At 57.8% G+C, this 25,450-nt stretch overlaps 1 protein-coding gene across 2 annotated transcripts in view; it reads left to right on the top strand.

Moving 5' to 3' along the window:
- The first annotated feature begins 2,965 nt into the window (after positions 1-2,965).
- KCNIP3 (potassium voltage-gated channel interacting protein 3) overlaps positions 2,966-25,450 on the top strand; it is an 85,934-nt gene continuing 63,449 nt past the window's right edge. For both annotated transcript variants that reach the window (XM_086700505.1, XM_086700506.1), the window contains exons 1-2: positions 2,966-3,102; positions 15,280-15,445. In XM_086700505.1, the coding sequence (XP_086556631.1) occupies positions 3,004-3,102; positions 15,280-15,445 (265 nt within the window). In that variant the 5' untranslated portion in view covers positions 2,966-3,003. The remainder of the gene's footprint in view (positions 3,103-15,279; positions 15,446-25,450) is intronic.

Raw genomic sequence — 25,450 nt, 5'->3', positions numbered from 1 at the left:
GGCGACCAGGGGGGCAGCCGACATTTCTTGAACGCCTGTAAGGTGGGGATTCCACAGGTGTGGCGAGACTCATCTCCACCCAGGGGGACCTTGCTCACAGACAGAGGCTCTCGGTGGGGTGAGGGCCCAAACCCTGAAACTGTACTGAGGATCTCAATCTCTTTCTCTCTCTCTCTCTCTCTCTCTCTCTCCCTGCACCACCCCTTGACCAGGGGCCGGCAGAACCAGGGGCCCCCCAAAAAAGGGCCAAGGGAAAAAGATATAGACTGGGGGTTCCATGGAGTCAGGTTGGGAGCGCCCAGGGATGAGGGCTTTGAACTTGGGACTGGAGTGGAGAGAATTGTGAGCAACAACTGAGGAAGGTCCAAAAGACCCCAAGACTCCCGGGCAGAGGTGGGGTGAGTCCCTTACCAAGGTGGGACTGGCCACCTGAAGGTGCTCACCACTGCCTCCTCTCAAATGTAACCCAACGAAGCAGCCTTCCCCAGGGCTTACAATGATCCCTTCCTTTCCCCCTTCCAAATTCCCCCATCCTTGGGTTCCCCTTCCTCCGGGCCAACGTGAGGAAAACCACAGCTGAAATCTGTCAGGCTGAAGTGTCTGCAGCCCACAAGGTGAGGCTGTCTTGCAACCTTTCTTCACCTTTTTTGGGTCTGATACACTGCCAAAGAATCTTTGGAAACTCCCAGACTCCCTCCTGGGGAAAATTTGCCGGTGCCCCATGCCCGCCAGCCCGTGCCTCGGCCCTGCTGAGGCCCAGCGAGGAGCCCTGCTCCTGGACGTCCTCCAGCTCCATTGCCTCCTGCCCTGTCTCATTCCTGCATTGCCCAAGGGTCCAGTGGAGGGACCCAGCCGGAAGGGCCTGGGGCTCCGGAATAGCCCTCAGGGCATGGGGGGCGGGAGAGGGGAGGAAGGGGCACACGTGGTCCAAATGAGTGTTGTGTGAGGGACGCGTCCTTGCCAGCAGGCAGCTGCAGTGGGAGGTCCCCAAGGCCCGTGGGCATGGGGGCCTGGCAGGGGAGGGCAGCTGTCCTGTTTTCTTGCAGCTCAAAGCTCCTTACCTTGGAAGAAAGCATCCTGAGTAGTGAAAGTTCAGTGGGCGTCCCAGGTAGCATGTGGGTGATTCTGCGGAGGGCTGTGCTGGTCTGGCCAGGGGGCTTCTTTGGTCCAGCCTCCTCACACGATGCCACGGGTAAGGCCAGGCCTACCCTGGACCACGTGGTAGGTGTTTCCTAGCTAATGTGTGGAACATACAAGGTGGGGCGGGATCCACCTGGTCACGTTGGGATGAAAGGAACAGGCTCCGTGTACCAGCTCTGTCACTTTCTAGCCTATGACCCTGGGCCAATCCTGTAACTTTTTTGGGTCTCTCTTTCATCATCTGCAAAGTGAGATAATGGCCTTCCTCCCAAGGCCACTGTGAAGACAGAATGTTCAGTGAGTCCCTGCTTGTGGGCGCTTTCTCAGAATACAGGTGGAGCGCGCAAGGACTTGGCCCCAGAGAGCCTGGCCCCTGACAGACAGCCTCTCACCCTCTTCCTGGGGCTCCTGGCCTGAGGTCCAGCCTGTCCGGCAGGACAGGACCCCTGGGCTGTCTCCTGTGCCGGAAGCAGTCTTTCTTGCCTCAGTGGGTCAACAGCTCCAGACTATTTTCCTCCCCAGAGGATCTGAAAGTTGGAGCTAATTGGCTGGCTAAAAAAAAAAAAAAAAAAAGGAAAAGAAAAAAAGAGAAGGGAGGGCAAGTGCTCCCATGCATGCTGCAAAGGAGGGGGGTGTCTCAGGCTCTGTTTCCATGGGAACCACTGGCACAGGCTGACTCCTCGGGGTGCAGAAAAGGGAAACTTGGCGGAGGTTTTGGGCACCTGGCTCCTGGGTGGTTTCCCGGGACTGAGCAAGTGGCCAGGACTCTGCCCTCCTGAGGGGCAGGAAGGATCCCCTCCCCAACTCAGGGACCCTCACCCCCTTCCTCCACTTCCGCCATCTCGCAGTAGATCTGGCAAGGTCCCCCAGCCTCCCTGATGTGGTCCCAACCTCGGACCCAGCTGGGGACAGAGGACAGGCCCTGGAGAGACAGGCTGTCTTGGCAATATAAGGAGCTCAGGAGGGCTCCCCACTGCAAGGCCCCATGTGGGGTAAAAGGGAGGCAGTTGAAAGTGGAGGGACACACGAAAGAGCTGGAAGGACCCCTGTGTGTGACCCACATAATGTGGTCATGGTGGCTGTCACCCGTTCCAGTGATGAGCCCCCATCAGGGCGGCCACTTCCAACCCAGCGACCCAGAATGATGTCCCTAGAAAGGATGCCCCAGCACCAGGGGGTGGCCGGAGGATGTCTGCAGGGCAGCTGGAGGGGCACCAGGAAGACCCCAAGCCTTGGTGGAGCCAGATCCCTCTTCGCAGCCCATATCCCCTAAGATGACCCGAGGTTGTCTCTGTGTGGGGGAAGCAGGGAGGGGAGGGGCTGGCCTGTTCTGGAAATGCCTTAGGGGAGGCTCTCCAGGCTCCCTGCCCAACACCCCGTCAGCGCTGGAGCTCTCCTTCCGCCCCCCCTCCGCTCCCAGCGGAGGCTCTCTGCACCCACCACTCCACCCTCCTGTGACCAAGGTAGGGGAGCAGAGGGTGTGTGCGTTAGAGAAAGAGATAGACAGCGGGGGAGGCAGAGAGAGAGAGACGCCAGCCTCGCAACAGGAGCAGAGGGGAGAGCCAAGAGCCAGGCAAAAGGGGCTTCAGCAGGCTCAGAGGGAAGGATTAGGAACCATTTATACCCAGAGTGGGACAGAGAGCCTGGGAGGGGGACTGAGAATTATCAGAGAGGGGTGGGGAGGGAGAGAGGGAGAGAGGGGGAGGGCGGGAAAGAGAGTGAGAGGGAGGGAGGGAGAGGGATTGAGAGAGGCAGGAGGCAGAGCAGAAGGGGTGGAGCGGGGAGAAGCAGGCGGGGAGGGAGGGGTGGGCAGGGGGCGGGCGAGGAGCCGCCCGTAGCAATTACGTCTGGGTCCAAGCAAACATGAGGCAGCTGCCAGCCGGCCCGGCAGTCCTGTTCTCAGCTGCGAAGAGGGGAGGCCGGCAACAGTTTCCTTCAGCGCCCAGGATGCAGCGGGCGAAGGTAGGCGCCGGAGGGGCTGGGGGCTCGCTCAGGGGTGGGGAGCGAGGGCTTCCGAGGGTGGCCCCGGACCGGGGAGCCCTGCTGTGCTTCCTCCTTTGACCTCGAGCCCTGTTGTCCCCTGTAGGGTCACTTTTGGAAAAGTAAATGTTGGGCTGTCCTGTCTGGGAGGCTAGACTTCTGGGGCCCCCTGTGGACTGGAGAGGCTTTAGGTGATTGTGGCATAGAAGTTGGACAGAGGAGGAGCTTGGGGTCAGGCAGGTGGCTGGTCCTGCTCAGTTGGGTCCCTGGGGCAAGTGCCAGGGCCGCTGACCCTGAGCCTGGGCCCCCAGCCCTTCGCCACCGGTGGGGGAAGGCTGAGTGCTGGGAGGGGGTGGCCTAGGCTTGAAGGCAGGGGCATGAATACATCTTTTAATTGTTCAAATAATTCATGAACGCCACTTCCCGCGGGGCTTAGGAGCCCCCTAACAGGGACACATGCTAATAGTTCCCACTCTGCGGGGCTGCTGGGAGGTTGGAAGAGAGCAGGCGAGGAATATGCCTGGGATAGAGCTCAAGAGCTAGTCGCAGAGTATTGGGAGGCTGAAGACTAAGTGAAGAAGGAGGGAAAGGAAAACAAGCTGAATCCCAGAATCCCACACTCAGAAAAATCTGTCCTGATGCCTTACAAGCTCCTCACATGTTTGGGACAGTCTTGCTTGGGAAGAAGGAAGAGGCGTCAGGCTTGGATCTGGCCGCTCATAGCAGAGCACCCCGACTAACAGAGGTTTGAACAGGGTTGGTCACGTTTCTCTCTCAGGCTCAAGTCCAGAGGGAGGCAACAGAGGGCTGGCACGGAGACCCCACGGCCAGCAGGGACTCAGGCTCCATCTGTCTCACTGGCTTCCATTCTTGAGGTTACCTTAAAGTCCAACATGGCTGCTGGAGCTCCAGCCAGCACATGTAGGCAGCAGGAAGTAGAGAGAAGGACGGGCAAAATGACTCAAATAAAATCAGGGTCTTGTGAGCAAGGAAGGATAGACATTGGGTTGACATCTTGCGCTCTCCCCCGACCTTCACCTCCCCCCACCGCCCCGTCCCCCAGAGGTGGATTCCTGCCTCTCTTTCACCCATGAGGACAAGCAGCCCAGAGTTCCAGGCCACACTTCCCCAGAGCCTGGGCCACCCCTGGCCTCTCTGATCCAGCTCCCAGGGGCGACAGGAGGACCAGCAGCGGTGATGACATGAAACCCTTCAAGCATGGTGACAGGGCGCGTTGAAAGATGCTTTCTCTCCTGTCATCGCGGATCCCCCCAGCAGCCTCCAGGGCAAAAGCGGAGAAACTTAGTGCCTTGTCACTGGCATATGTGCTCTGCACTCACCACACACGCCACAGCCAGCACTGGTCCTGTGCAGGCATAGTACGCACCACACAAGCGTGCCCTGTCACTGCGCCCATAGCTGGCTTGTGCTGCACGCACGACCAGCCCGCACACAGCGGGAGGGGTTTCTAGACTCAGGCCGCACACAGGTGCACGCAAGCCTGCTCCATCCACCAAACGGGAGACAGTCCTTCCTTTCCTCTGCTGGCCCTACCTGCCGGCGGTCACTCCCTCCCTTCCCCTGCCTGGTGAGCAGAGTCCGGCAGGCTCCCAGGCCCCTGTGGATCTCACTGTGCCTTATGCCTGCCGGTGGCCTTCCTGTGGATGGCCTGGCCAGAGACTGGAACGGGTGCCAGGCAGGGACAGAGGTCCCAAGGGAAGCCACCACTGAGTCCCTCACCAAGGTCAACAGGGGGACTGGGGAAAATAATCTTCCTCTCTAGCCGGGACCGCAGTTCAGAGCACAGGCTGGTGTTGGCCCGACTCCTTTGCCCTCAGCTGCCTGTCAGTCATGGTCAGTGGCTGCCCCCAATAACACCCCATGGGTCCCTTAGCCTCTCCATGCACTACCCAGTCCTTTGTGGATCCTTACGACGCCCCAGGGGGGCAGGCACTGCCCCTTCCCCTTCTGCAGACACTGAGGCTCAGAGAGGGGAGCAGCCTGTGCAGTGTGAACCCCACGAGCTCTTAGGGGAAAGGAACAAACAGAACCACAGGGTCTCCCGTGGCAGGCACGAGCTGCCGTCCTAGGTTTTCAGGGAGTGATGTCTTCGTGGCTCGGCCTATGCAATAGGAACAGCTATCTGCCCAGCTTCCAACCTTCTTGCAGGCCACTTACGGGAGGTGGGCCCGAATTTGCTCACCCACTTTCAAAGATAGAGATCAAAGCCCCGAATTGAGATAGGGTGCAAAGTGCCCCTGTTGCCCAGGTGGAGTCTGAGAGAAGGGCAGGGTTGAGGGGCAGGATCGCTGAGGTGGCGGCTTCTCCCTGCCTGGCCTCTCCAGCAGGGCCTGCACCTGCATTATCTCCCTGGACCCCCGTGCAGCCCACAAGGTAGCTCTTGGTATTGTACCCACTTTATAGATGAGGAAACTGAGGCCTGCCCTAGATTGCAAGCTGAAATGTGTTATAGCTGGAATTTGAATCCTGCTCCCTCTTACTCCAAAGCCTAGTTCCCTAGGGCTTGGTGGGAGGGCTGGGGACGTCCTGGGAAAAGACTACAAAGGGAGAGTGGCATTCTTGTAAGCAGGAAGCTGGGGGAGTGCCCCATCCCAGCTGGGGGCTGGCTCCATGGGTTTGTGGCCCATTGTTACTTCTGAAAACTTCAGTGAGCACACAAGCCAGACCCCACCCCTGGCCACGTCCCCTGGTTTAGCCATGTGACCTTGAGCCAGCCCTAGGTCCCTTTCCGGGCTGCAGATCCAGAACTGCAAAGGAAAGGATCCCAATCTTTCGAAATCAGGATCCCTTTTCTTATCAAAATCTTCCACAAGAGTGGGAGGTGCTCAGCTGATTCAGGCTGGCGTGGGGCCCATCTGCTCTCCCTACCCCACTCCAAGGCATCTCTGGTGACGCCCAGGAGCAGCTGTGGAGCCCTGAATGTGGCCTCTGTGAGGGAGAAGGGCAACCTTAGTTTCCAAGGCAAAGAAAGAAGAGGAGAGAGAACTTGGCAAGTCCTCTTAGCTGGTCCTCCAGACAAAGGGCAGGAAGGAAACAGGACAGGAAGGAGGGCATAGTGGGGGGTAAGTCGCTGTGTACTGTGCCCCCACCCAGCTCCCCATCCCCAGCTGACTGATGTTTCCCTTGAACAGGTGCATCTGTCAGCTGCGATCAGCCCCCCTCCTAGAGTGCCACAAAGCAGCCACATGACAGGGAGAGAACCAAGGGGGCTGGCAGGTGCCAGAGTTGGAGAGGGGGAACTAAGCTGAGCTTTGGCGGGACAGCCGAGAGGGGGCCTGTCCCACCTCCCAGTTGGCCCAGCCTCTCCTCTCTGGTCTCCTGCCTCATGTCTCTGTCCAGCACCCCCCCTCCCCCCCGCCGACCCCAAAGGCATGGGCCTGTGCCGTGCTCAGCCAGGCAAAGCCCACACGGGTCTTCACTGGCCTCATCTCCAGCTCTGCCCCCGCCCCTTGGCACGCACCTCCAGGGCAAGCAAGGGGTAAACCCGAGTCCACCTGCTGCTGGTGCCAATGCCCCTGTGCCCAGCCCACCCTGACTCTGTTTTAAGATCCTCTCTCAAGATGGGCACTCTATGGCCAACTCCACCCAATTGACCCTGTGAGCTTGGGCAGGGTCCGTCCCCATTTGGGCCTAGATACACTCATAGCCTGTGCTGGGCCCTCCCCCGAGGTCGGTACCTTGTGCTGCCCAGTGGAGGCTGGGGGTAAAGGTCGGGGGGGACACTAGAAAAAGCGCCAGGAGGCAGATCTCATGCCCCATCCCATATGTACACACATATGCCCACTGGCTTGTTACAGAACAGAGCCCCGTCTCCACTATTTGGTATTCAAAGGGCCCTGGCCAGGAGACGATGGTGGCCTGGGGCGATAACATGGCTGCACCTTATCGGCTGTTAACCTGGCTCTGCATCAGGAAGATCTGGGCTCATATCCAGCCCCTTCATGCATTAGCTGTGCGTCCTTGGACAAGTTAGTTAGCTGCTCTGTGCCATGGTCTCCTCATTTTCTTGCAGGAAATATCATCCACCTCCTAGATAAATGAGATCCTACACCAGCCTGTTTAGCACAGCCCGGGCATATAGCAAGAGCTCCATAAATGGTTGGAGTGTCAATGTTACTATTTTCTGAATCCCAAGCAGAGCCTGGGAAGGGCACTCCAGCAGGAGAATGCTGTCAGTGATCAGGTCAAGTCCACCCTGAGTTAATGGGACACCCTCATTGCCTACACAGCAAGGGTCAGGTGGGGAGCTTGTGTCCTAGCCCAGGTGGCAGCCATCAGAGGAAGGGCAGGGACGACCCAGCCCTCCCCTCCCCTGCTCCAGTGCGTGCGTGCGTGCGTGTGCAAGTGTTGGCAGGGACTCAGGACAGTCTCAGCTCCCCCCTCACAAGGCTGGTTGCCTGGCCTGCATCTGTAGGTACCCAGGGGTGGGTGGAGAATCGAGGCTCCCCAAAGCCTCCCCACCCCAAATCCCTGGGGCCTGCACGACACGACGCCCACCGCCATTTCCTGCCATCTGTCTCAAGTGATGGAAATAGAGCAAGCAATGAGGAGTGGTTGCTCAGTGAGCCGCCTGCGCTGCTGTCCCCAGGACAGGGCTGGGGGTGGGGGGCAATCAGCCCCACATCTGAGCAACTCTCCGTATCCCCCCAGCTGACCCAGACTTTGGCCCTGAGGCAGCCTCTCTAGGAGGGAGGCGGGGAGGGAGATTGAGAACCTGAGAGCCCTTCCTCCCACAGACAAGGTCTAGAACTTCCCATTTGGTGCGATGAGCCCTCTAAATCTTGGCTGCACTGTCAAATCTACTGAGGAGCTTTATAAAAATAGAGCAGCCCAGGGGCGCCTGGATGGCTCAGTTGGTTAAGCTTAAGCGTCAGATTCTTGGTTTCAGCTGAGGTCATGATCTGCCCGTTCCTTCGTGGGTTCGAGCCCCACATCCGGCTCTGCACTGATATCACTGAGTCTGCTTGGGACTTTCTCTTGCTCCCTCTCTCTCTGCCCCTCCCCCACTGGCGCTGTCTCTGTCTCTCTCGAAATAAATAGATAAACTGAAAAAAAAAAAAAAAATAGAGCAGCCCAGGCCCCACTGAATCAAATAATGTGGCCCCCAGGCCGCCAGATGTGGGAGAGGCTACCAGGTGATTCTGATGCGCAGCAGCTGAGCAGAGCAAGTTGGATCTCTCTGGACATCCAGAGCAAGTTGGATCTCTCTGGGCCATTGCTTGGCCCTGACCCTTGCCCTGGGCAGCAGACCTTACTCGGCATCAGAAGGATGAAGACTATCGATAACCGTGCTCCTGTCGGGGTTTTGTGTATGTTCCCTCATTTAACCTTCCCCACGGTCCTATAAAGGCATATTATTATCCCTATTTTACTGATGAGGAAACTGAGGCTCAGCGCGGTCAAGTACTTTGTCCAGGGCTGCCCAGCCAGGAGGTGAGGACCTGGGATTCAAGTTCCTGTCTGGCTGACTGCAGACCTCTTCCCACTGTACTTGGTGGGCTGAAATAACATTAACCTCCCTGACATCCCCCTCCCTGGCTGAGCGTGCCTTCTAAGCCAGCATCCGGTGGGTCCCAGTGCTCCTTATGTGACCATTCATGCTATTTCTCATCCATAAATATCTGTAAATATTTGGGGGTCTGCCTTTCGCCCGTGCATTTGCTTGTATGACATGACCTGGGAGGGAAGGAGCCTGGATGTTTTAACTGGGGTTTGCCTCCAGCCATGCAACCCCCCCCTCCCCAACATGCTTCCCCATGCACACAGGCAACCTCTGCCAAGCCGCCTCTGGGCTTCACTTCGGGGGTTCTCTGGAACCCAGCTGATGAGAACCACGGAGACAGAAGTACTTGCTTCAAGGTCTCACCTGGGTGCACCCCTAGTGGCTTGACCAGATGGGCTGGGCCCCCACAGGATGAAACGGTGCCCCCTGTGCCCGGGGCAGTGAGCAGGGCAGCTGACCACAGGGAGTGGGGAGTCACAGGTGAGATGTGCTGGCCCAGGTTCTTGTAGTTTATTTAAAACGATCTGGCCCCTCTCTGTGGTGTGGTGAAAACTCTCAGGTGATGGTGTTCCTAGTGGAAAGTCCAGATGTCACTCTGGGGCAGCTGGAAGGCATGAGGGGGTCGGTCTGTTTCTTCGTCTCCATGGTGATAGATGTCATAGTTACTGAGGAGTCACCTCGCCTCCCCCCACCACTATCCACATCTACAGCAGATCCTAAATACCCACTAATATCCACCCCCCCCCAACCCATTCCACTGCCTGGGCCTGGCTCAACACCCCCTCTTCCTCCCCCGGACTCGGGCAGCCCCCCAAGTTGGCCTCCTCCTTCGTTGTCCCCCAGCCTTCCTCCATACTCCACTGGGCCACCTCTCTGGAACAAATCTGACTGACCCTAGCTGGGACTTGAGAAGGAGAGAGGAGTTAGGATCAGGGTGTGCCCTGGCAGGAGGAGGCTGTCCCAAAGCTTCCAACCGGCAGGTCTGAGAACCATCTAGAACAGTGCTAGCCAATGGGAACGTAGCGTGAGCCACAGGTTTGTGTTAAATGTTCAGGTCGGCACATTAAAGAAAGTTTTCTTTAAAAAGTGCAATTATTTTTAATGTATGTTATTGAACCCAGTGTAAATATTATCATTTCAATATATAGTTAATATAAAATGATTATTTTAAAAATGTTTATTTTTTGAGAGAGAGTGTGTGCGTGCACAAGCCAGCAGGGAAGAGGCAGAGAGAGAGGGAGAGAGAGAATCCTAACCAGGCTGTGTGCTGTCAGAGCAGAGCCCGATGCAGGGCTCAGACTCATGAACTGCGAGATCATGACCTGAGCGGAAGTCAGATGCTCAACCCACAGAGCCACCCAGGCTCCCCTTGAGGGGGATCTTGAAATAGTTATTGTAAATGGAAAGAGGGTAGCTGTTGATGAAGTAGAAGGTAACCATAACCTTGCCATGAAACAACAGCACCGAATTCCACTCCCCACCCCCACCCATCCCCATGGCCTGCTGGGACTCTGAGCTGGAGCCACACCTCATCTCTATAAAAAAGGAGGTAAAGGTAGAGGGGCGGTCTGGGTTCCCGGAGTCTAAGTCATCTCCCAAACCAGAGGGAAGCCTCTCCCAGGTGCCCAATGGCACAGCCCCACCCCCTGGAACCCGGGACCTCCAGCCAGAGCCACCAGGACAAGTTGAACAGTTAGGTTGACTCCTCATTGACCTTGAGCGAGAGAACACACACACACCGCAGGGAGCCAGGCAAGCTTGGTAAGAGGGTGTGAGAAAGAGCCTATTATGGGACTTGGCCTTCAGCGGGGTGATTTGGAGGAGGGTCTAAGGAACCTCAATAGGTTGATGTGAGCATCAAGTACGAGTCTCTACACAAACCCAGTGCCTGGCCCGTAGCAAGTACATGGCCAGCTTGATGTTCTCTCTGTCCCTCCCTTGCTCTTCACAGACTTGGACTTGGAAGTGAACTAAGACCTGCTCCTGACCCATCTGGCTGGACAGGAGCTGTGAGTCTCAGCGCGGAGTTGTCAGGGAATGACCCTGCCCACCTGTGGTCTCTGCCCTTGAGGGACCCTGTGGACTTCAAATTAGGTTGAGGTCCCCAGGGTCAGCTTAGGGCCAGCCCAGGGCCATTTCTGGGATGTGGCCCAGAACACCCACATGTGCTAGATGTGCCACTGGGGACTCTGTGTGACCTCGGGGCACAGGTCTTCTGGCTTCATTGGTCCCTGTCACCCAATCCTGGCCACCCCTTGGGGCCCATGGAGGATGGAGGGATGGCTCTGTCCCCTATGGAAATGATGCCAGGATCAAGCAAGAGTGGGAAGAGAGAAATTCTCATGTGAATTATGAAGAGCACGAGGGGACTTTCACCCCAGTCATTTGTGAATATTTCTTGAGCTTTTCGTATATACGCGCACACACACACACACACACACGCACATATATATGTATTCTCTTTTGTGTATATGGCAATATTTTTCAATTGAAGCTTTACTGACGTCACTGAAGAATCACGTGTGGTTGTGAGACATAATATGGGGAGATCCTGGATAGGTGCAGGTGGAGGGGCCAGCGGTGCGAAGGTGGTGTGCGAACTTGCCCCGTATGTGTAAAGAGCACAGAGCACGGTGAGGCTGGCGGTGGGCAGATGAGACAGGAAGTCCAGGGGCAGGCAGGGCTCGGGCCTGAGTAGGGCTTTGGAGGCAGGCCCAAGGCACTGGGGTTTTGTGTGAAATGCAGCGGAAGCCACGGGGGAGGGGGGTGGTTCCTTAGCAGGGGTGGGAGGGGATTGAATTTGTGTTGGAGTTTCCTCACTGACTCAGCTCTCCTCAATTCTGTCACCTCTTAGCACAGAGGCAGCTTGGGGGTAAGGGTGGTAATATGTCCCCTCTCAGGGCTCCCTCTCTTCTGTGCCTGAGAGCTTCCAGATCCCAGGGTGGCCATTAACTTTCTTGACAGCCCGGTCGGACCCTCTCCCAGACAGGTGTCAAAGATTCATGGGGATGGCCTGCGGTCACTTGGGTCATTTGTCCCTCCTCCTGTCCTCCCCCAAGGTCTGATGGGCTCAGTCCACGGCCTGTGGCCATACCCTGTCTCAGTCACTGTGGGCCCCTCCTCTCTTCCTTGCGAGGACCCCTCAGCCACTTCACAGGGGAAGGCCATCATAGGGCTCCTCCCTCCTAAGCAGGGCTCAGGGCACAGGCTCAAGGGACAGGGCTCCTGCCACTCTTGTCCCCAACTCTCTGCACCAGGGAGAACACACACACTGGGGCTCCTCAGTCCAGGAGGGCATCGGGACATTCACAGACTTAGTCTGACATGGTGAGGTGGCTTGGGAATCCCTCCCCAACTTCCAAGGCCCTCCAGGGCCCGACCCCAGGAAGCCTGAGCAGTACAGCCTGTGACCAATACCAAGATACCCCAAGGACAGTGTGGCCCTGGCATGCCCCCAAACTTCTGCTGGACTTAGTTTCTTCATCTTTATTTTTGTTTTTAAAAAATGTTTATTTTTTGAGAAAAGAGAGAGAGAGGAGAGAGAGCGTGCAAGCAGGGGAGGCAGAGAGCGAGGGAGACAGAGGATCCAAGCGGGCACCGTGCTGACAGCACAGAGCCCGATGCGGGGCTCGAACTCACGAACCACGAGATCACGACCCGAACCAAAGTCAGACGCTGGACAGACTGAGCCACCCAGGCGCCCCAGTTTCTTCATCTTTAAGACAGGAGCGGCGTTGCCAACCTCGTGGGATTTTCATGACCCCGAGGCCCAGAATGAAATGCACAAAGGGAGGTCTCAGCCCCGCCTGTGGCCCTCCCAGCCTTCCCTGGAGGACAGAACCCTGGGCCCCAGGCTGCATCTCTCCCACATTAGTTAGGCCTGGGCTGCAGGACAGAATCCCCGTGACTAGCGGGGGGCTCATGAGAAGCCAGCACCAGCACTGTCCTGAGACAGAGGGGGTCCCAGCAGGTAGCTCCTGATCCCAACAGAGGCTCTGATGCTCTCACTGCAGTGTTTCCTTCTGACGTTCTCCACTGACCCCAGCTGCAGAGCCTACAGCAAAGAATTCATGAAGTAACCAAACACCAGCTGCCAATCTGCCCCCTCCCCGCTCCCGGACTGAAATAAAGACTTTATTCATTGAGGCCATTTCTCTCCTGAATAAGATCATTAATAATGGAGAGGATGCTTCTCTGACACAGCCTGGGCAGGACCTGTGTGTACATGGGCGTGTGCATGTGCATATAGGGGACCTCCCGCAGCATCCCTGGCACTGGGAGACCTCTGGGGACCTCTGTCACGCCCTCTTTCTGCCCCACCAGGACGGTGCGTGCTCACCCTTGCTGTGGCTCTGGGCACCACTGACCCCTCTCACTGCCAGGGCAAGCCTTGGAGTAGGGAAGGAAATGTAGGGGGCATTGCTGAGCATGGGCGTTGGGGAGGTGGCTTGGAGGGTGACTATAAGAGACGGCACCTGCAACTGGGAAGGCTCCAGAAATCAGGATAAGGGGTGTGGATGTCACCCTGTCTAGGCGGCCACTTCATCGAAAGCTGGCCGGGAGGCAGACTGTCCAGCCCTAAATATGAACGGGTCTCCTGGAGCTCTGAGCCTACCCAGCCCCTGGAGGGTTCTCCTGCCTAACTGGAGAATGCAGCACACCCCTTCCTCTCACCTGGGCGTTTGCACAAACTCCACAGTTTAGGGGACATTTGTGGGGGCTTTCTTCTACCTCTTGTTCAGGAAAGCCCCTGCTGAGGACATGAGAGAGGCTTAAAGTCCAGATGCTTGCTTTCCTGGCTCCTCTCGTAGCCAGAGATTAGGCATACGATCTGGGCTGGGACAGTCAGATTCCCCCACTCCTGACCTTGAACTAGCGACCTAGCTGAGAAGGCCCCCCACAGCAGCCTCCAGGTCCTAGGGGCAGCAGTGCCATGAGGCCAGTGGGGGGTCCCAGGCCCAGAGCTTCTAGGCTGGGGGGGCCAGCAGCAGGGGCCAGTGTATTCAACAGCAGAGGCAGATGTGCTCTGGCTGACCTGGCTGCCCTCTTCCAGGGGGTGACTGTGGTTGAGGTCTGGCTGTCCCTTTGCTCGCTCTTTGCTCTGGTTTGTCTTCCACGCCTTGCCCTCTGTCCTTTCTGGGGGGACTGTGGTTGGCCTGGAACCCTCCCCCCTCCCTCCCACTGCTGATTCCTTTCCAGTTATCATCAGCCTGGGTCAGTCTCTGCTTCTTACTCCTGACAGCTGACCAATGCAGGGGCCGTGTGGGGCCCTGTGTCTGCAGAACTTGGCCAGTTGCACATCTGTTTATTTGGGGAGACACATACCTTTCAGGACCGTCCAAAGGTACCACGCGTGAAATTCCATGACCCTGGAAGGATATCACCAACTCGCCACCCCAGTGGCCATTGTCCTGGCCACCTGCTCAGAACTAGTGCCCACCCAGGGGCGATTCCTCCCACAACTGGCACTCAGGCCATGCGTCATGGGCAGAGTGAACCTGGGGGCTACCTATGGCAGCGGCCCAATGGGCCAGGCCGCACCCGTGGCACAGCCATCCCAAGCAGGAGGGCATCTCACAAAGGCAGCAAACTAGTCCCAGCAGATGTCCGGAGGGGCCACCGTGGCCACCGTCCCTTGCCGCACACGACAAGGAGCCCATTTCCCAGCATTCCCTCCATGGCTCCCCGCTCTAGGATTCCTCCAGACCTGTTCGAGTTGCTTCTTTCGACGGCTGCACAGCTTGGAGTAGAGGGCTCCATCGATGTGCCCCCTCACGGGGGAGATCGCCCGGCTCTCCTTTCAACCTCTGCTTGCCTCGAGGTGAAAAAGATGAAGGGCTCAGGAGCCAAGCAAGGAGACCTGACTTGGCTGTGTGACTTTGCATGGATCCACTCCCGTCTCTGGGCTCTAGTCCATTGAGGGCTTTTGGACGATGGTCTCTGGCAACCAGGCCTGTGCCAGGATGGGGGGCTTGGTGAGCGAATGTGGACCCTCACCTCCCTCCTTCTGGGGGCCCCACTATATGCCAGGCCAGGGTGCAGAGTAGGGAAACCCCCAGCCCTGCCCTCGTCCGGGAGTTCCTTCAGCGAGTTGTCACGGCACAGCCATGTTGTTAGGGAACTAGACTACAAGGACGGGCCAGATCCCCGAGTTTTAGAAGCTGGGGGGCTGCCTGGGAGAGGTGACTTGGTAGCTGGCTCTTGAGGTGGGGGTGGGGCTCACTGGGCTGTGCCGACATGGGGAAGAGTGGTGTCTTCCCCGAGTAGATGGGTGTGGCCAAAGGGGACTGTGCATAGGAGGCACACAGCGCCCAGAGCCCTAGAGCGGCCTTGGATGTCATGCCATCATCCTGGAGCACCCGGGCTGCTTTTCTCGTTGACACTGTATGTGCCTGAAGCTGCCTCTGGCTTGCAGCGGCTGAGAGCTCCTGGAGAGAGGGGGGCAGGGGACGACCAGTACCAGGGTCAGCAGTGCCCTGGGAACTCTCCAGCTGAGCTGGGACCTCTGGGCATGCACGCCTGGAGGTCAAGACGCTGGCGGAGTTAAGGTCGACCTTGCCCGGGAGGCTGGGGCTGGCCCAGAGGTCCTCTCAGTGAGCAAGGGCTCAGGGCTGCTCTGCCTGTTCCTGCTGCAGGAAGTGATGAAGGTGTCAGATGGCAGCCTCCTGGGGGATCCCGGGCGCACACCGCTAAGCAAGAAGGAGGGCGTCAAGTGGCAGAGGCCCCGGCTCACCCGCCAGGCCCTGATGCGGTGTTGCCTGGTCAAGTGGATCCTGTCCAGTGCGGCCCCACAGGGCTCAGGTAGGGGCTGGGGCAGGCTGGGAGGGAGGGCGGGGGCGGGGGTGGGGCATCTGTTGTGCGCTCTGTTCTATCCGAGGGCTCAGACCACCCTGGGACCCCAACCTCTGCCTAGATTGGGAGATGGTGCTTTCCGTTCATTCGTGCTTTTTCCCCGTCAATCCAAGCAAGGCACTGAGCTCAAAGCAGGACCCGTGGAGAGGGTGACAGGGGATCGGGACCACGCCGGGGTATTCCACCGAGGTCACTGGGAAGGTAGAGCCAGGCGTCGGAGTCTGACAGGCCCAGCTCGCCCTGCCCACCCTCAGCGGGTAACCTTGGGCTGCTCACGCGTCCTTCCTAAGTCCTCTGTGAAAAGGATGGGCGGCAATGAGTGAGGAGGCCCAGTGAGGAGGAGGCCCCGCCCCAGCCCCTCTTTGGTCCTGCCCAGTGCACCCCAGGGGCTGGGGCCGGCTCTTCACTGGGGGGGGGGGGGGGGGGGGGTGCCGCACCGCGGGTGGTCCTGAGGGAACGCAGCAAATGGCTGCCTGGCGCTTGCCCGTGGTGATATTTGATGTTTGCTGAGCGTGACAGAGCAAGAGATGCGGAGGTGTCCTCACGCAGCCGCTCGTGCCCTCACACGGACGGGCGCACCCACCACACGGTGCACACCGACCAACACACCTGTGCCGCCGCCACACACAAGCCTGCGCCCCCCCCCCCCCATGCACATGTGGGCGCACACACACACCCCTCGCAGCCACGCGTGCACACCCACACGCGTGTGATCACAGGCACGAGGCGTGCAGCAGAGTCTGCCGCTTTGCCTTTAAGGAAAAGGGCAGACTTGAGCCCCGACAGCCCTCTCTCCGTGATTTCCGGGGAGCCTCAGTCCCTCCGACGGGAGAATGGGCGTCGATCATGGCCTCAGGCTCCCAGGCTTGATGGGAGGAGAGGGGAGGGGATGGCCCAGGTCTGTAGCAGGCAAAGCGGCTGGCGGTCACCTCCACGGAGTGTGTGAGGGGAAGAGGCTGCCACTTACCAGGCCCCTGTCCGTTACCCGCAACCCCACTCAGGGTGCTCCCGGCACGGGCCCAGCCCCTCCCTTCCGCTGCCCCCAGAGCCCCTGCCCATCTGTGCTGCTTGCTGCCATCTGCCTCCGGCCCTCCCCCCCCCCCCCCTTCCGCGCTCAGGCCTTTCACAGAAGCACGAGTGCACGTGAATACAGAGGTGGGGTCCACGTGTGCTCCCCAACTTCTCGGGGCCACGATGGGAGGATAGGTTTTTGCACGTGGCAGAAACGTGAAGTCGCCGAAAGTTCATGCAAACAGCTCACCTGGGAAGCTCGCATCGTTGTAGTGCTGTCTGTTCTGCAGCAGGGCAAAAACAACTCCATTTTCTGTCGGGATGGAAAACAAGGGCAGAGGTGAGCCGGGGCGCTGCCGTGTGGCCAGCTGTGTGCACCCGCGGGGTCGGTCTGCTCCCACTGACACGGCTTGTGTTGCTTGAGGTTCAAAGGCCCTACTGGCCTTACACCCCGGGCTTCTCTTTTTTTTTCTTTTTTCTTTTTTTTTTTTTTTAAGTAGGCTCCACACCCAAGGCGGGGCTGAAACTCACGACCCCTGATCCCCACCCCAGTTCAAGAGTTGCATGTTCTACCAACTGAGCCAGCCAGGCGCCCCCTCCAGGCTTTTCTTGGCATAGCACAAGACCAGCACCTCGGTGTCTCTCCCTCCCTGATCCTCTCCATCCAGCTCCCCCACCTCGCCCCGGGGCTTCACGCCTGCTGGGCCCCATCTCCAACTTGCAATTTGGAGGCATGAAGCATCAGGCTGGAGTGTGATGTGCCACCTCCCGGCTGAGGCTTTTTGCACCCATGAGTGTGGGTGGGCATGGAGAAAAGCAAGCTTGGAGGCGGGCTTGGTGTGTTCAAGGTCACAAGGAGAGGGACTGAGAGGGCCGCACCCACAGGTCCCACCTTTAGCTCGGGGCGGGTTCCTGGAGGCCAGGGTCTTTCAGGTTAATTGCTGTGCTGAGCTGTCAGGATGTGTTTGCTAAAGACTTGTCATAGCCATGAGCAGGGGGGCAGGATGGGGAGGCGGAGTGTGGGGGGTGGTGGAGGGGAGTGGAGCCTGGCGGGGGCCCCACCCATGCCTCAGGCCCAGCCTGGTGCCTTCCCCTGCGTGAACCTGTTTATCAGACACCACGACAGGCGCTCCGAGGGTATGTGAAACGTGCAAAAACAAGATCCTATTTCCTTGTGTGAGGAAGGCGCTGCGGACGCCTCGTTTTTTTACGAAAGTCGGTTGAAACTCAGGGAGGTCACGTGACTCCGCAGGTCACAGGATATTAGGGGCTGAGCGAGGGTTCTGGAGCTTCTTCCCTGTGCTCCAGGCAGGATGCCCACCCTGATGTGTGTCTTCCATATCTTTTCTCTCTCGGGGACCGTCAGGGATCTCTGGAGGCAGCGACCACCCCCACAGACTGAGAGGCCGAGACCCCGGTGCACCCCTTGTCTCTACTAGGCGTAGCTCCCTGCCCCGAGCTCCTTAGTCCAAATACGCCCTCTGTGTGTCCCTCCAGGATGCCACTACTGGGTCGGTCACACTGAGGGTTTCGTGTGCATGTGAAATGCTAAACCGTGCAGAAGTGAGACACTTCTGCTCCTTCAGGAGACTTCACGGGCTCTGGGTGCAGAGAACAATAGGTGTCGCTCAGTGTTGCCTGGCCCCTGAGCTCAGCAGGGCCCAGCCGAGGTGTCCTGGGCAGCGGGTGCCCGTTGGAAAGCGGCCACAAGGCCGAGACACTGCACCCTTGTTGTCAGGGGTTTTTCCACTCAGAAGAAGCAGGTCAGAGACACATTTCTGGGACAGCTTTGGGGGGAGAAGCCAAGGCCCAGTAAAACATAGGGATGTGCCCGAGGCTTAAGCCACCATGTCAAGGAGGGGGTGGCACTCAGGTGCCAGGAGTCAAGAGGGCAAGGGCTAGACCAGCTGCCATTGTGCCGGGCCGTCCATCCCTCCTGGTTTGTGGAGGCCCCCGTGTGGAGTCGGGAGGGAGCCTGCAGTGGTGGCCTCTGAGATGGGCCCGGGAGTCCGGGAGCACAGGGCAGGCAGCATGGAGGAGCCCCCATCCCCAGCTGAAAAGCGTGCCCCTCACCAATACTGGGGGGCTCGTCCTCAGGGACCAGAGGGCTCTGGGACTCTGACCTGCTCTACATGTCTCCACAGCATCTAAACATCCTTCCTGTCAGGATACCAGAACAACCCTCCAGGAGCTGGGCTAGGCTACCAACTGGATAGACCCGTTCCTCAAGTGTGGCTCCCCATGAGGGCAGTAGGACCGGGATTCTTCAACTGTAAAGCTGTCACAGTAATACCACCCACAGAATAACCTGGGGTCTTGGCCACAGACCACCGAGTCCAGGCTGGGCCGTTTTGTCCGGAGAGGCATTTACTCTAGACCGGTGGGAAGTTCACAGAAACTCTAGAAGACCAGAGGAGGAGACCTGGATGTGGCGAGGCCAGGGCCCTGCCTGCCACTCCGGGGAATGCCCCCACGTCCCTTGTCGTTCTGGTAGGGACACTGGAGAGGCAGCCACATGCGCCTGTGTGATACGTGTAACCGTTCCTCACGCAAACGGACACACTCCTGCCCCCTCCTCCAAAGTGGAGACCCAACTCAGCCATTGTGTTCATCTCTGGGTACACACTTCTGCCTCTGTCAAGCCCATGTAAAGTCATAAAGCTGCCATCACCACTGGTACCCTGATAAATGGAGTGGTGGTAGACAGACCTGAGGACAAAAAAAGTAAATTGATTTATCTGTAATCTATAAGGATATCTAAATATGTGCTGACAGAATTTTAATGCGTTTGAAGCACCAAGATATGCACAACATTGTGTTTCCAACTGAGATGCCAGGAATTATCTGGAAACTGGCCACGTGGCTCTTGAAGCCTTCACCCTCATCAAAGGTATGGAAAGTTGAGTTGAGTGGCTGGAGTCTGCGGGGGAGATGATTGGCGAAGAGGGTTTCTCTGGAGAGAGTGTGTTGAGTCCAAACCCCAAGTTGAGAGAGGGATGTTTCAGTTACCCTTTTGTCACCCAACAAAATAGCCCCAAATCCCGCCATTTTGTTTTCTCTCATTTCTGTGGGTGAGGCATGAAGGCGGGCCTCCGCTGGATGGTGCTTCTACTCCACATGGCATTGATTGTGACGATTCACTTGCCTTTGTTTAGCTGGTGGTTGGGCTGGGCCAAGAAGGTTCCACTCACATGTGGTACCTCAGTGCCCGTCCACCTCTCCAGGGCTGCTGAGGCTTCCTCACCACACGGTGGTCTCAGTGTACAAGGGGGCTGGCTTCTGAATGGGGCTGTTCCAATACGAAAAGACAGAAAGGTTCTTGAGGCCTAGGCTCCAGAACTCACATAGCATCATTTCCACTGAATGTTATTGGTCAAAACAAGTCCCCAGCTCAGCCCAGATTTGAGGGAAAGGGAAACAGACTACCTCTGCACGGAGTTGTTGTAGGAAATTTGTAACAGTCTGTAAACCACCACAGAGGCCTCAGTTAAGAGTCCTTGGTGGACTGATCCAAACCCTCATCCCTGAGGCGACCTGAGCTCCTGGCCTTCCTGCCTATAACACCCCACTAACTTTTATCCCTGTGTTTGGCAGTATTAATCAAGTCCCTGGAGAATTCACTCGATTTCAGACCTAGCGCTCCCCTCCCCCACCTCGTGCAGCTGTAGAACCTTCTCCCCTGCCTGATCAGGATCATTTGCCCACCCAACACCCACTATGTCAGTTGGTCTAAGTGGTGTGGGGAGCTCCAGATAGGTGGCAGCCTCAGCCTCCGGTCCAGCGGGTCCACTGGTGTTTCCCTTTAAGGAAGCATTCTTAAAATTTTTTTTTTTTCAACGTTTATTTATTTTTGGGACAGAGAGAGACAGAGCATGAACGGGGGAGGGGCAGAGAGAGAGGGAGACACAGAATCGGAAACAGGCTCCAGGCTCCGAGCCATCAGCCCAGAGCCTGACGCGGGGCTCGAACTCACGGACCGCGAGATCGTGACCTGGCTGAAGTCGGACGTTTAACCGACTGCGCCACCCAGGCGCCCCTTAAGGAAGCATTCTTGATTTGGGATCCAACACCTCTAACCCAGAGCCCAGAGTATTGGCGATGACAAACAAAAACGCAGCGAGGGGGCGTGAGGACCCACTGGTACCATTTCCCTTGGCTTCTGGATCCGTAGCTCTGCCGGAGAAGCAGCATATTCGGTAGCACGTCCAGCATCTGACGGGACAGCATCTGCATAACCGCGTGGCAGGTGCCGGGACCGGGTCTGCCGTGGCCTCTTCCACTGTTCGGTGAGGCCAGTGGCTCCGGGGACTGGGCAACCGGATAAGATCAGCAGGTCATGCAAACGCTGGCCTTTGGCCACACTTCTTTGTTGTCAGATGAGTCCCTTGGTCAGTGACGATGGTGTGTGGGACACTGTGAGGGGTGATGGTGTTGGCAGAAGCAGGGCGGGCAGGAGGGAAGGTCCATGCGCAGAATGAGTGTCCGCTCCAGAGAGGATAAGTGGTTTGTCCCTGCCAGGATGCGGGGGACGCAATGTAGCCGACCTGCTGGCTGGTGGCTGGCTTGTCACCTTGCTGGCAGGCTGGGTGCTTGGCAACGGCTGTAGCCACATCGGCCTGGTGAGAAGTTCTTGTATTGAACCCGTAAGTAATCTTAGTCCACACGGCACTTTGCTGGTGAGCAGTGCCAGGCAGCAAGGAATACGGGCCGACAGGCCATCTTGTCCACCTGACTACTGAGCTCCTTCTCGGGTCTGGGCGCCCTTTGGAGAACAGTCACCCCTCCTGGCATCTCCTTTCCTTCTCCTCCCTGATCCCGGAACAAATGGTTAGCAACCGCCCATGAGCGATGATGCTCAGGCCATCTCTTCTTCCAGGCAGTGTGGGCAAGCAGTTGTATTCAACAGACTGCCCGCCACAAAGATTTCCCTTCCCCGTCACCCTTCCCTGCTGAGTGGGCCACCAGGTCAGCCTCGAGTTGCGGCCAGCATTTCTCGCAGCTCCGTCTAGAAATTACGTGTGAACGTTCTTCCTCTTCAGATGGCCTTAGGGACGCCTCGCGGGGCCACTGGTGTGGATTGAGGGGAAGCTGGCCGAGCAGCAGGCCCCAGGGGGGCCTGAGTCACTTCGTACACACTTGCCTGGGCCTTCCAGACCCTCCGACCCTGCGCTCAGGCATAGCGACATAGCACCTGCACGTGGTGATGGAACGCTGCAGGCACACAGGCCTTCCGAGCTGGGGGAGAGGTCGATTCTCAGCCCCTGATGGGCACGGAGGTCCACGGCCACCTGGTGTCCCTCCGGCACGTCCTCTGTGTCCATGCGAGCCCAGTAGCGAGCCGCCAGCTGCATGTCAAAAGATCTTTGCCAAAGAAAACAGGGCTTTGCTCGAAACCCCGAGGAGAGCACGGAACGCTCCTACAGGGGCCTGCGCTTGGCCTTGCAGAGCAAGCCACCTTGCCTTAAACCCAGCGTGTGCCAGTGAGCGCGCAGGGTCATCAGGCAGCCTGAGCCGCTGCGCAGCCATGGCTTACTGTCAGCCAAGCACACGGTCTGCCGCGGCACGCTGACCTGCGGTACCCAGGAAGGCCCATCCAACACTGCACCTCCTTTCACCCGCTGGGAGGGCAAGGTGCAAGTTCGTCTTTCACTTTGGAGGGAATGTTTTGACTTGGCTGTCCCTGCATATAACAGAAACCCCAAATAACAGTGGCTTAATGTAGACAGAGATATGAGAAATCTGGGCCAAGCAGTGGCTGGCACTCAGTTTAGCAGCTTGGGGATGTCAGAATCAAGGTCTCTGGGGCTCTTTGTGTTTTGTGGGGGTTGTTTGTTTGTTTTTGTTTTTGTCCTTTCCCTCACAGCCACAAGGTAGTTGCTTTGGCTCCAGCTATCATGGCCTTCGTTCTAGGCAAGAGGAAGGAGAAATTGGGTGGAAGGAGGAAACGGTAGTGCCTACATCAGGAAAGCAACACTCTCATAGAAATCTCTGGAAGATGCATGCCTGTATTTCACTGGCCACAACTGAGCCACCTTGACTGCAAGGGAGGTGGGGGAGTGGTAGTTTTTTTTAAGGTGGGCACATTCCCACCTCCAACAGGATCGGAATTCTGTAGGCGGAGAAGCGAAGGAGAACGAACACTCATGTGCCACTCTCGGCCACACGTACCTTGTAAGGTTGTTTTGACGACTGAATACGCTGGCGGCCGGAGGGACCTTAGAAAAGTGCCTGGCGCATAGCAGGTGCCCGAGGAATCTGAGGGCGGGGGGATGGTCAGCAGTTTCTGCTCTAGTCATACTTGTCTTCCTCTACTTTCCTCATCAGAGGGACCCCTTTTCATCTCCCCATTCTCTACTCTGTAGAGACCCCGACGGGGCTGTGGTTTGGCGTCGTCGGTGAGCAGAGATCAGAGGTCAAGAAATAGCCAAAGGCCAGGGCTCTACCCATCCCCCAGCTCTGCCCAGGGCCCCTATCCCTCCCTCTTGCCCCCCACCAAGCAGAAGCTTGGATGGGAGCAGGCTACTCCCTTTCTGGCTGCAGAGAAGCCTTGGGATATGGGTGAGGCCCCTTTGCAGTGAGATCACACCCTATGCCAAATATCACACCAATGGCACCTCCTCCACTGGTGCTGGGAGCTCAGGGGCAATGCCCACCCCCACTCTCACCTCCTTCTCAGCCCAGGAAGCTGCAGGAGCCCTTCTGCCTCCAGGAAGAGTGAGTTGCGGGGTCGAGAGGAGCCAGGGCCAGGCACAAGGTGAAGGGCCTGGCCTGGGGGTAGGGTTAGGAGCTGCTCCAGGAAGCCCACCCTGGCAGTGGGGCTGGCAGGTGCTGGCCAGCCCCTGGGGGCTCTGGGCTGAGGCTGAGTGGGCAGGAGGTCTTGGGAAAGGCTAAGAGAGCAGGAGGCAGAGACAGAGGACAGAGAAGGGAAGTTTAGGCCAGAGACGCCAAGACCCTGACGGTCAGGTTGCTATCAACCTGGAGAGACAGACTAGAGTGGGGGGAGGGAGAGAATTCTAGCAGGAAGGCTCTGAGTGTCGGGGGAAGCAGGCAGGAAGAACAGAGCAGGCTGGGGGTAGCTTGCACTGTGGCTGGTCAGGCAGAGCCGAGGGCGGGAGCTGGGGCCCCCAGGATGGGGCCAGGCCCAGGGGTGGCGGGACACGGTGAGACCCCCGGACCAGCCCGGGGGGCTGCTCTGAGGCTGCAGGAGTGCCACCACGGCTGCAAGAAGCACCTGGGAGATATCATCAGCTTCTTCTTCCGCTTCATCTCTGGGAACCTGGCTCGAGGTGAGGGCTGCTTTGGCAGGACCGGTGAAGGGAGTGGCAAGAAGCAGGTTTGGGACTCAGGACTACTGCTCCTGCATTGAGTGAGGCAGGGGCCATCAGAGGGGGAGTGGCCCTGAGGGCAGAACTAGAAGGGACCCCCTGGCTTGGAACCCTGCCGTCTGACCTCCAGCCAGCCACTGCCAAACCAGGGCCTGGGGAGGGAAAGGAGGTGGGAGGGCTCTTCCTTTCCAAGGTGCATGGGACTCGGCCCAGCCTGGGCTGGGAGGGAGCAGGGAGCTCTGGCGCCCGCCCACCCGCCTTGCACACCCTGACCCCATTACCCCGGCCTCTCTCCTCCTCCCTTCCCCCACCCGAGAGCCCCTTCCTCCTCCATCAAAGACATGTGACATCTGCAGTGAGGATTAAAGAAAGGGCTTGCTCAGTGACAGCCACCTTTCAAAATCTATAAATACCAACCAACCTGGAATTTCTGGTAGGGATACAGGGGGGCTGTCAGGCTCAGGCCTGGGGAGGAGCCCACGTGGGAGTGACAGCACCACGGGCCAGGTGCCACTTCTGCTCGGCCCTTCCCCACAGTGGGCGCTCAAGGGCTAAGCGGGACCCCCAGGATCAGCCCTGGGGACCAAGAGGCAGGCACAGGGCGAGGGGCTCCGCGCGTGGGGACCTGGCGTTTTCTTGGCGAGATGCGCCGGGGAAGGTGGTGTCAGGAGCTCCAGACGCTGAAAGGAGAGACCCTTGACAGCTCGGGGCTTCTGGACCCTTTTGTCTCATCCTGTGATTGGAGGGCTATGAAGGGAATTAGGCTAAAGAAATCACATGATTCTCTGAAGAGATATCAAATTAAATCCCTAAGACATGTACATGTAGCACTGTAGACACGTGACATGTTGGCTTTTTTAGCTTAGCCAAAGATCAAAAATACTTCTGCTGCCCAAAGATGCTCATAGACACTGAGGGACAATGTGTCAACACTGGGCTGGACTGGGCTGAAAAGCCTGACTCTTGTCCCCTCTCTGAGGGCAGGGGAACTTGTCCTGAGCACCTGGTACAAAGTCTGTACGCTAAATCCTTGTCCAAGGATAATATTTTAAGAAGAATAAAAACACAAAATTGCACATGTAATCAATCACGTCAATCATTTCAAAGTCGGTCGAATAATAATGGTTTAAAAAGAATTTTTTTAAGTGTCTATTTATCTTTGAAAGTGAGAGTGTGAGCAGAGGAGGGGCAGACACAGAATCCGAAGCAGGCTCCAGGCTCCAGCTGTCAGCGCAGAGCCCGATGAGGGGCTCGAACTCGTGAACCAGGAGATCACGACCTGAGCCGAAGTCAGACGCTCAACCGACTGAGCCACGCAGACGCCCCAATAATGGTTTTAAATACTCAAAAGCAATAGCAGATCTGTAAGAATAAGAAGACAGGACTCTGATGTAGTGAAGGTTTGCAGCAGGGGATGGGACGGAGGGCCGAGTCTAAAGCAGGGGTGGCGACCTCAGGGGCCTTTTGGTGGTGGGACTCAGGCCGATGTTGCTGCAGGAAATGGGAGCCCTGGGTCGTGAGCTAGCTTTTCCAAAGAAGTGGAAACTCTGTGCTCATGATGCCCCTTAGCCTTGTCTGCCAGCCGCTCACCTTCCCCGCCCCAGGCAGCCACTGTGGA

This window comes from Puma concolor, chromosome A3 (assembly GCF_028749965.1).
Source record: "Puma concolor isolate L17-30 chromosome A3, mPumCon1.1.hap2, whole genome shotgun sequence".
In the NCBI taxonomy this organism is placed as follows: Eukaryota; Metazoa; Chordata; class Mammalia; order Carnivora; family Felidae; genus Puma; species Puma concolor.
This window is presented reverse-complemented; position numbering and strand designations above follow the sequence as displayed.